Source organism: Melopsittacus undulatus, chromosome 2, assembly GCF_012275295.1.
Source record: "Melopsittacus undulatus isolate bMelUnd1 chromosome 2, bMelUnd1.mat.Z, whole genome shotgun sequence".
Taxonomy (NCBI): Eukaryota; Metazoa; Chordata; class Aves; order Psittaciformes; family Psittaculidae; genus Melopsittacus; species Melopsittacus undulatus.
The window spans coordinates 7224893-7235982 of NC_047528.1; the positions used below are offsets into that span (position 1 = coordinate 7224893).

General features: G+C 43.9%; 1 protein-coding gene across 1 annotated transcript; it reads left to right on the forward strand.

The window, feature by feature from the left end:
* The first annotated feature begins 390 nt into the window (after nt 1–390).
* PRCP (prolylcarboxypeptidase) lies at nt 391–10882 on the forward strand. The gene is given in 9 exon segments (XM_034060045.1): nt 391–459; nt 461–493; nt 819–1000; nt 1678–1835; nt 3165–3337; nt 3940–4104; nt 4267–4454; nt 8899–9076; nt 9078–10882. Coding segments are annotated over 9 exon segments (1167 nt in total). The 5' UTR covers nt 391–396; the 3' UTR covers nt 9105–10882.
* The last annotated feature ends 208 nt before the right edge of the window (nt 10883–11090 follow it).

Sequence of the window (11090 nt, forward strand, 5' to 3'; positions counted from 1 at the left end):
TTATTGTTTACTGCCAAACAGATTGTGTGTTCTGTAATGTACCCCTAACTCAAATACATGCTCTTCTGCTGGAGTATTTATTTCCTATGGGTTAGGCTCATGCCATAGGAGTTCTGGCCTGTGTGTACTCACAAGACAATACTGCTTAATATTTTGCAGCATTAAAATACACATATTTTCTTTGTATGTGTCCCTGTCTCTGGGTAGATACCAGTTTTGTGTGGTTTACTTCAGTGATACTTTAAAGCCAAATTGCACTGTCTTTCTGATTGTGTTTTGATAGTGGTACCTTTCTAATCAAAGAATAAGAGTTGGAATACACTAGACTGAAGCAGAGACTTTGAAAAGAATTGATTTAGCTCATTTCAGTGCCTGTTTTCCTCCAACCAGGGTTTTATGTGGGATGTGGCTGAAGAACTTAATGCCATGTTGGTATTTGCTGAACATAGATATTATGGAGGAATCTTTGCCATTTGGGAATGAGTCTTTCAGTGTAAGTGTTGTCTTTTCTCTTCCTTAAATGTTTTCTGAGCAAACATAATGCTGCCTATTGTGGTTCTTACCTGTGCAATGACTGTTTACCCCAGTAAGATTCAAATGTGTTAGAAGAACACAACTGTTTTTGTAACTATTAATGCTAGGATTAAAAGAAAAATCATTCTGAGATCTCCTGGCACCTTAAGGCACTCAAGACCTGCAGAGAAAATTCCATTTGTTATCAGGAACAGATTTGGAATTCTACACCAGCTGTAGGGGATACAAAGGCTGCTGGTGGGAATCACTCCTGTGCTGTATATAACCTGCTTTCTTTGTCTCAGGATTCCAAGCATCTGAATTACCTGACATCAGAACAAGCTCTGGCAGACTTTGCAGTACTCATTGAGTACTTAAAGACGACCATTGCAGGAGCCCGTTACAGCCCTGTCATAGCTATAGGAGGATCTTATGGAGGAATGCTTGCAGCCTGGTTTAGGATGAAGTACCCCCATATGGTAGTTGGGTGAGTGTACTCATCCTGCTCAAACACAGAGCAGGCATTTGTTACTTCCCTGCTATAAATACTGCAGCACTGAGTGAAGTATCATTGATTTTTCACTACTTGGGAGGAAAAATTAAGTTACTTTTAGTTTGGGAAGAGGCACTGTTTGACTAATAAAGACAACTGCAGGTCAGTGGGTACTGAATGGTGTATATTTTCAGAGCTATCTATTAAAACAATTATTAACCCCTACTATGCACAATGTTTTTTGAGGGTCATCAAACTTCCTGATGACTTGAGGCAAGTCTTTAATCTCCTCAATGCCTTAATTCCCCTCTGGAAAACAGGAATAGCAATTCCCCTGCGTTTGCTGGAGAGTAGATTTTTGTGGGAAGGGGCTCTCTTCAGTTGAGTTTGCACAGTGCATTCTGAGAATGGAAAATACTGAAGCATGTCTGAATTCCTACATTATATATTTACTGGTACCTTTGTTACTGGTGTTGAAGACTTCCAGTCTTCAACAGCCTGTGCATGCAGGCCTATGGAAGAGTTTTGCAGCATTATAGTTAGTTTGCCTATGACTCAGTGTTCCAAGCTGAATTGCAGATGCTACTTTGATCCTGGCTGTGGGAGGGTATTGACCAGGGGGTGTAAGTTCAATTTGCAGAGGTTCAGGATCTCTTTATGTCCCTTTGCAGAGCCCTGGCAGCCTCTGCCCCCATCTGGCAGTTTGGTGATTTGGTTCCATGTGGCACTTACTTCAGCATAGTGACCAATGATTTCAGAAAGAGTGGGACAGGCTGTGCAGAAAGTATCCGGAATTCCTGGAATGCCATTAACAACCTTTCCGTAACAGGTAAGACCTCATCAGAACTGTTTCCAAAGGGTTGTAATGTTCAGGATTGTGTTGTAGAAGCACAGAATGGTTTGGGTTGGAAGGGATCTTAAAATCATCCAGTTCCAACCCCATGCTGTGGACACGGTCATCTTCCACTGCAGCAGGTTGCTCCAAGCTCCTTCCAACCTGGCCTTGAACACTTAGCAAGCTTGTGTTATGGCTTTCACCTGTGTATGTATTGGGTTTTCTTGAAACGATACTCTTTAGTACTGGAAAATGCCAAATGAATTTATTTTCTCTTTAGTGTCTGCTTTGTTGGATCACAGCTTCATTCAGGCCTGGTGTGATTTCAGAGCCCAGGTCCAGAGATCCCTAAGGTCTGACAGGAGCTGACTTCAGATCAGAACCTCAAGGCTTTTATGCCTTTTTGGCAAAGCAGCCCAGGTAGTTGTTACTTTGAATGCCAGCTGAGGCAACTGGGTGTAGGAAATCACTGAAATCCTCATGGATGTTCCATCCCTGGCAGTGTTCAAGGCCTAGTTGGACAGAGCCTTGGGCAACATGGTCTGGTGTGAGGTGTCCCTGCCCATGCAGGGGGTTGGAACTGGATGATCTTAAGGTCCTTTCCAACCAAAACTATTCTATGATTCAGTTCTCAGGACTCAGTTGGACTTGATCTCTTAAGGGTGTCTTCCAACCTAAAATGACTCTATGGTTCTACAGCTACTTTAGAGAAGGTTGTAGCAAGGTGGGTGTTGATGTCCTTTCTCAAGTACCAAGCAATAGGATGAGAGGCAATGGCCTCCAGTTGCACCAGAGGAGATTTAGACTGGATATTAGGAAATATTTCTCTGCCAAAAGAGTTGTTAAGCATTGGAACAGGCTGCTCAGGGAAGTGGTGGAATCACCATCCCTGGAGGTATTTAAGACATGTAGGTGCGGTGCTTGGGGGACATACAATAGTGATGGATTTGGCAATGCTGGGTTAACTGGTGGACTTAAGGTTCTTTTCCAACCCAAGTGATTCTATAATCCTGTATTGCATTCACATCTAGTTTGGAACTAGCTGATCTTTAGGGTCCCTTCCAACCCAAACCATTCTGTGCAGTCTGTCCTTGGTTTTTACATAGTTATCTTAGCTGTGACATTCCCATACACTGAAGTATGCAGATTTTTTCTTTTCACTCGGAGATGCTGACTAAAATCTGATCTGCTGTGCTTGACTGTATGTTGAATAATTTCTCCAGATTAGTTGTAAGTGAAACTTGCTTTTAGCAGCAATACAACTGACCTATGTGTTAATGACACAACACAATACACTAATTGTTGTTTTATCTCTTATTAAAGATGCAGGTTTACAGTGGCTTTCAAAGGCATTCCTGTTGTGCAGCCCATTAAGAAGTTCCCAGGATGCTGTTCTACTGAAAAACTGGCTGAGTGAAACATGGGTAAACTTGGCTATGGTGAACTACCCCTACAAAGCTGACTTCTTGCAGCCTCTGCCAGCTTGGCCTATACAGGTAATTGAGAATCAGTGTCTTGTAGAATCCACCATTTGGTTTAACTAATTCCCTCCAAACCATAAAACCTGCTTGGAATGGCAAAATGTGGAAGCTGTGCTTGTCTGTAGGGAACAAGGGAGGGATCAACTTCCTAGCTTCCACAATGAAAGTGATGGAAAAGATTACACAGGGGAGGGAAGGATAGTAAGTTCACTTCTTGGCCAGTGCAAACTGTGCATCTTCCAACGCCAGCCTATACATGAAGCTTCTTTGTTATACATTTGCATGTGTTATCTTTTATTACAGAAGAGCTAAACACTTCATGATCCATTTTAAAGTATGGAAAAGGGATTGAAAAGCTTGCTAAATGAAATATCAAGTTTTGCACTGTTTATAAATGTTTTTAATAAGGAAATGTAAAGTTTCAGGTTCCTCATAGTAACATCCACTATGCAAATGGATACTGCTTTTTGTGATAATGTTCAGGGTATAGCATTGCATAGAAGGATGCTGTCTGGAAGTGGACTGACTGTATTTTGACAAGTAATTGATACCCTATGAGGTATCAATGTATTTATAATTATTTCTTATAGATTTAGACTCCTCCTTCTCTGTTTCAGGAAGTCTGCAAGTTCTTGAAGGATCCCAGTCTCCCCGACAAGCTGTTGCTGCAGAATGTTTTCCAGGCAGTAAATTTGTACTACAATTACTCAGGAGGAGTCTCATGCTTAGATATGTCTGAGACTGCAACAAAGAGTCTGGGCCAGATGGGTTGGTACTATCAGGTATGCACTCCATCCTTCCTAAATTGCAACCCAGTGAGGTTTTTGAGCTGGAGTTAATGAGAATTGACAAGTCATTCAGCTGTCAAATGCTGTTTGAGCTTTTTTACTGAAGCACTGACAGGTGCCTGGGAATACATCTTGTTGCCCTACTCGTTCTTTCAGGCTTGCACTGAGATGGTGATGCCCATGTGCACAGATGGTGTCAATGACATGTTTGAGCCTCAGAAATGGGACTTTGATGCACTTTCAGAAGAATGTTACAGGCTGTGGAATGTGAGGCCTCGCCCCTCTTGGATTCTGTCTATGTATGGAGGGAAAAACATCAGTTCACACAGCAACATTGTCTTCAGGTGAGCCTTGTTTCAGCTTCAAGTGGAGTCTTCCACCAGTTAGTATTGTCAGTGCAGAGAGCCTGCACTAAGTAGCAGAAGGATCTGTCTCCAGCTGAATAAAAGATGGGCAATGCTTTGTGTTGCTCTTGAGACTAATATGGTCAATCTCTAGTGGCCAAAGAAGCCAACAGTTCTGTCACTGTGACTATAAGAAAAGTCTGGGTTGGGAAGCTGCCAGCTGTTGTTCTTCCCATATGGAATTCTTATCTTGTGGCCAAAGTCCAGGTTTCCCATGCTGGTAGATCCCTCTAGCTTTTTCTGAAGCTAAAGCACTGTCTCTTTGACATAAAGGGAAAGTCTAAACAAGCTCTGGCTATAACACAGCATCACAGTCACTGAAATTGTTGCTCTGGGGCTGGTGTAACATTCCTCTTTCTCTTTGATACAGGAAAGAGAGGGAAGTAACTTGGGGAACTTTCCTGTTACTGCCAATTGCCCTTTTCTTTTAGTGGTAATTTGGCAAGTTTCATACAAAGAGATGTTCCCATTCTAGACAGGCATATTGCTAATACAAGTTTGTCTGAAACACATTTGTGTTGGGACAAAAAGTGAAAGAAGTGTTTCAGTCTAGTGCATGCTGCTTGCTTTCCACTCAGCCTTCAGTTCAGCCTTCCTTATCTTTAAGGTTAAACTCTGCTTTCTTTAAAGGGAGGTTCATGTAGCTGGACTTCTGCTGTAGGGTGATACAGAGCTAAGCTAAGTATTGGCTGTTGGTTAGGTTGTTGGATGGTAAGGAGGCATTTAATAAACCTATTGAAGCCTGTGCTTCAGGATTCTGACTTGCTGTGCTGATTCCCCACTGTGGGCAGCTCCTGGAGATATATATATATATATATATATATATATGTGTGTGTGTGTGTGTGTGTATATATATATTCCTTTGTACTGTGGCTAAAACTGTGCAAGGCCTTTTAAAAAACAAAACCTGCATCTATTTAAACTAGAATCAGTCTGTTGGACCTGGTAAATAGGTGTGTATTTTAAAAGCAGAGTCCTTACTTGAACTGGGGATTATGCTCTGGATTTCAGCTGTTAGCCTTGGTCTGTTTGGCTCCAAAGGCCTGTTGCTTTCCTCTTGTTTCCCTCTTGCTGTTTCTCTCCCAGCAGGATATCTGCTTTAGAGCGAGAATTTCCACCCTTTTTTGGAGAACTTTTTAATAAGGAAATAAAAATTGTTGGTTTAACTTATTTCCTGCAGGGTGTTCTTATTTCCAAGGCCTCACAGCTCTCTGTACAGTAGAAATCTGCTTTGTAAGCAATGGACAAGCAAACAAATCTAAATAAGTGTTTAAGAATTTATGCCAGCTGAAGGAGCTTGAAATGAGAAAAGCTTGAAAGCAATCAAATGAATGGAGCAGTGCTGTACACACAAAGCTGGGTTGTTTCTCTTCAAACAAATACATTGTCAACACTGTACATTTATATAAGAGCCTTTTATTCTTGAACACTACAGAGTGCTTTCCAGAAAATATCCCTATGTTTACCAGGGAAAGCAGCTCCCTGTGGGGTGAAAGCTTCAAGTGTCAGGCAACTTGCACAGCACTGTAGTGCAGGGAGGGGAAAAACACTCCTTCTGAAGAGAGACAGTGTAGGATGGATTTATCCAGGATGCTTAAACTGGTGGTGTTGCTTCTCCCTCTGTGAGCAGTGCATCACTCTGCAGATTCACACTGGTGGATGGTATGTTATCAATGCAGGAATCTCCCTTCTTGGAGGTATGTGGTGTGTGAATGCTTACTTAGCTGTAAGCAGATACTACTTCCCTGTCCTGGGCAGCACAACCCTATTGAAACACTGGATTGAGGGAATTGGGGTTTTCAGAACCTGTTTTGCCCTTTCTCTTCCAGCAATTTCTACTCTTACTGGAACACAGTGTTCTTGGTGTGGAAGTACTGCATGGTGGAAATAGCGTTTTAACACCGTTCATGCAGGTGGTGGCAGAGAGCAGTTGGTAATCTTGTCATCAACATATAAGGTAGTCAGAGTCAGCCCAGGTTACATCAGACAGCACAGAATTTGGTGTGCACAGTGTAAAAAACTGCTGGTTTTCAGTCTGGATGGGTCACAGCTAAGCTGTATGTTTCAAAAGTTAGGGCACCCACCTAGTTCTGTACTGGCAGGGGAGAGGCAGCAAGTGAAGGTTCTGTTTTGAGAGGTACTGGAGCTAAGTGCAGAAGAGGGGATTGTTTGCATAAGAGAATGGAATGGAGGGAAAGAAGGCAGAACAGTGCCTGGCTGAAGAGAAAAGGTGAGAGTTAAAATGTTAATAAAAGGAAGCTTGGCAGCTGTGGAGAGTGGGCATGTTAGAAAAGGATGCACAGACAGTGCTGCTGTGATTGCCCAGAACAAGGAGAGGTTTTACACACCGGGCTGGAGGGCTGAGGAGGCTCTGAGGAGATGATAGGAAAGGGAACATTTTGCTGTGGGATAGGCAGGACCCTATTTACGATGTCAGGGCAATATTATGAATTGAAAACAGGACTAGTGTGCTGATATTTTGCGTTAGTTTCTGAAGCCCAGCTTGCCACTGCTGGAAAGGAATGGCTGACTTTATTCTCTTCTGTTACTTCTGTTTCTATTGGGGAAACTCCTGTCCTGTAAGATGGACAACTGAGTGTTGTGTGTGTGCTTGTTTTAACACAGATGATCTATTCCAGTTGGTACTGAATCATTTTACTCTGTGTAACTGTTATGGGTTATGGTTATTTTGTGGCGAGCCCTCCTCTGGGCAAGTACCACTTCCCAGCCTGTGTCAGTGCCTCTGGTGCCATCACTTGGCAGGAGCTGCAGAGGATGCAGCCAGAAGCTCCCAGAAAACCCAGAGCCAGGGCTGTTTTCTTGTGCCATGCTTTCTTTCCACATGACTGGGACCAAAAGATCCAAGTTCATGTATGCCTTGGGTCTCTCAGCAACTCATCCCCCTGTTGCCAAGGTGCTCTGCTGATTCAGGCGACCTTTGAAATCCAATGCTTTTTGCTTTGGGCAGCTCTGGGTGCTTTTTGTTCTGCAGATACAAAATGTTTCTCTTCTAAGTCCATATTGAGAATCAGTGAAAACAAAGAACTACAGAGATACTTGGGGAGGTTTAATGAAGAAACACAGTATGAGTTCAGCCCTCAGCAGCCTTTTACTCTTAATTGCTTCTACAAAACTCTTTTTGTTCATTATTTCTTTCTATTGTTTTCTGGTGCTGCCATTGTGGTATTTTTCTTGCTGCTTATCTCTTAAGGCTCAAGGATGTTTTAGGATCCTCCTAGAAATTTACACTGCCATACTATAGCCCATTTCTAATGTTTCCTTTAGCAAGCAGGTCCAGTGTAATTAAGTAAGGAACAGATCTAGATCTGCACAGTTCCGTATACATGGGTGTTGATTTCTCTGTGCAGAAAGATGGACCACTTGTGGAAGAACCCTGTGGTAAAGGAAAATAAAATACAGTAAGTCCAAAGCTACAAATGAGATGCAAACCTCTCACCCTAGTTCAACCATTGGCTTGCTCTGTAAATCAGGCATGTTTTGGAGCCAGTGCAAGGAATCCCTTCAGTGATTTGGGATGAGGAAGGAGGAGGGGGAGTAAATTGCATTACCTTGTCGTGTCACACAGAGAGTCAGTTTAGATGGCTTCTTGAGGGATAAAGCTTTATTTTAATATGGTGGTTGTTAGAAGTAAGGGCACTAACAGAAGGTCCGAGGGTTTCTCTGCAAAACCAGGCTGGCACCCAGCTGAGACAGCAGAAGTTGGAACTTCCTGAAAATCCAGCTCTAAAGGGTTGGTTGTTAGTTTATGGCAGACTGAGGAAGCAGGGTGATTTGGTTTGGGAATTTGCACATGCATTGGTACAGGAGACCTGACCCTTTTATGACAGAGGCAAGTGGCAGCCAGAGACTGTGGCACTGTTATATCTGAGCAAGCAGATAATGACAGGTGCATAGCCCTGCTTAGAATCATAGAATAGTTAGGGTTGGAAAAGACCTTAAGATCATCCAGTTCCAACCCCCCTGCTTAAACCTGCAATAGCTCACACCTCTGTCAGGAAGGGTCCTCTCAGCAGAGAGGTGGGCACAAGACAGAGACAAGGCTGAGGTCTGTTTCTGTTAGCACATATGGAAAACATTCTTTACTGTGAGGGTTATTTTCGCTGTGTGGATGGTGAGGCACTGGCACAGGGTGCCCAGAGAAGCTGTGGTTGCCCCATCCCTGGCAGTGTTCAAGGCCAGGTTGGACACAGGGGCTTGAAGCAAGCTGCTCTAGTGGAAGGTGTCCCTGCCTGTGGCAGGAGGTTGGAGCCGGATGAGGTTTTTAAGGTCCCTTCCAACCCAAACTGTTCTGTGATCCTATGAAACCTAGTTGTGGGTTGACTGCTGTGCAGATGTACCCTAATGAGATGTTCTTTCCTTACAGCAACGGTGGCCTGGACCCATGGTCTGCAGGTGGGGTGACCCAGAACATCAGTGATTCTCTCATAGCAATTGTGATCCCCGATGGAGCCCATCACCTGGACCTGCGCAGCCGCAACCCTTTGGACCCAAAATCAGTGCAGCAAGCTCGAGCCTTGGAAATCTGCTACATGAAGCAGTGGAATTAAAGAGGCCAGGCACAGCCACTGAAGTGGTACTGCAGCAGCTGTGACCACTGTACCTCTGCTGGCTATGCTGGGATTAGGGCCAGGCCCTATCACATGGTCATTGGAACATTTCACTCCTGCTTCCTTGCCTGTGTTGCAGTGCTAACCATTGCTTGTGCCCATGAGAAGCAGGCAGCAGACAGATGGAGAGCATTCTCAGATAACAGATTTCAGCCAAAGTGCAAGGGTTGAGCTGCCTGCTCTGGCTTGCTTTCCTCTTCTGCTCTTCTCAAATGCTGTCCTTTACCATGAAGTAAAGAGCTCTTGTTCTAGGGTTGATGCCTTCCTCACTGTGCTAAGTGGTTGTCCTGGCTGCTCATATATACAGCTGATTTAAATGGCAGTGCTGTTGATGATGAAACTCCTGCTGCCTTCAGTGGCATTGGATTTCAGACATCTTCAGCTGCTGTAAACCATCAGGAGCAGGGGAGCAGAAATCACATCTTAATGTGATGCTTGGTAGAGAAGGCATAGGGGAACTGGCCCTGCTGTTTGTAAAGAAATCAAACAGTCCTTCCCCTTGGGAATCAACACTGGAAAAGAAGTCAATATTTCCTTTTTCCTTAGTTTTATGGCAGCTTATTGGTCAAAGCTGCCTCAGGTGGATTTTCCATTCTGTGCTGTACCAAATGGTCAGGGCTGGGCCCAGACTCACTCTGCTGATAACTGGCTGAGCATGCACAATCTGCAGCAGCATTTTGTTTCTGCCTTTGCTTGTTTGTCCCCATTCCAAAATATCTGCCACTGTGATGATGGTTGCCAAAGAAAACTCTGGGTATATCTTGTGTGTGTGTGTCCCACAAGCACTCAGTTCTTTCAAGCCAGGAAGCTTTCGAAGCTATTCTCTTGAGCAAACGTGACACTTGTGCTGGCTACATCTTATGAAGTGACAAATAATAGGGGCTGTGCCTTGTGTGGGTTCTTCCCTCCCCCCCACTTTGTGCATTGTTCCCATTCTGCATGATCTGTTTGCTGATGGCTCCTCAATAAAAGCCTTCCTAAATGAAAATTGTTTGCAGGACAAACTATTGAAAGCTCAGAGCGCAGCTTTCCCCTTGGAGCAGCGTGGAGCCCGATGCTGAGCTCACCCAGCCAGGTGCACTGGTCCTTCTGTAAGGCTTCCAAACTGCCCTGATTCATGGGACAGCATATTTGACATTAATAAATGGCTGGGGCAGTCCCCTTGTCTTCCAGCTTTGGCTGCGCTCACACTGAAGCCCTTCTACAGAAAGGAGTCTTGGCAGCTTAAAGGGCAACTCTGTTTCAGAAAGACTCAGGCAATGCTTCTTGTCCCCAGGCTCTTAAAATTCCAGTTCTATGGAAAAGTTCTCTCAGCTTTGACACACTTTGATAGTTGAGTGTTTTCCTAACATGGCCTTTTCTGTTTCCAGCCTTTTCCTATCCTCTAGGAACGAAGTGAACCCAACACTGGAATTTTACCTTTTAAAACCCTCCTGTGCATCTTCTTTCCAACCAAGTTCCTGGCATTCCCTTGTCTTGTTTTCTGCAATCAGCATCTCTCATGCTCTTGAGCAAGGTAATTACTATGGAGAAAAAGAGCAGGAAGGAACTACAGGGAGATAAGGAAGGGTTATGTGGAAGTTGCCTGCTGACTGAAAGCTGTTGGTAATCCCTTTTCCTGTGGTTCCAGTTCTTGGTTCTCTGCTGTAAATGTGCCCCAGTCTCTCACATTTGTACTTTCTAACAACATGGGGGCTTGAATTTTTTTCTTTAAACCAATAAAAAATACCATTTTCTTAATCAAGGGGGTTGCAGTCAAGTTTTTAGAGGTACCATTGTATCATCCTTGGTGGTAACTGCTGTGTGGTGATGTCCTGGTTCATTGCAGGGCAAGGAATGGAACCTGCAACAGTACATATAAGTTTGGGGATCACAAATGGCTTAACTGAGCAAGCAAGAGCCTGGTTCTGCTGCTCCCACAGATTGCTTGAGGTGTTACTGAAAGTTC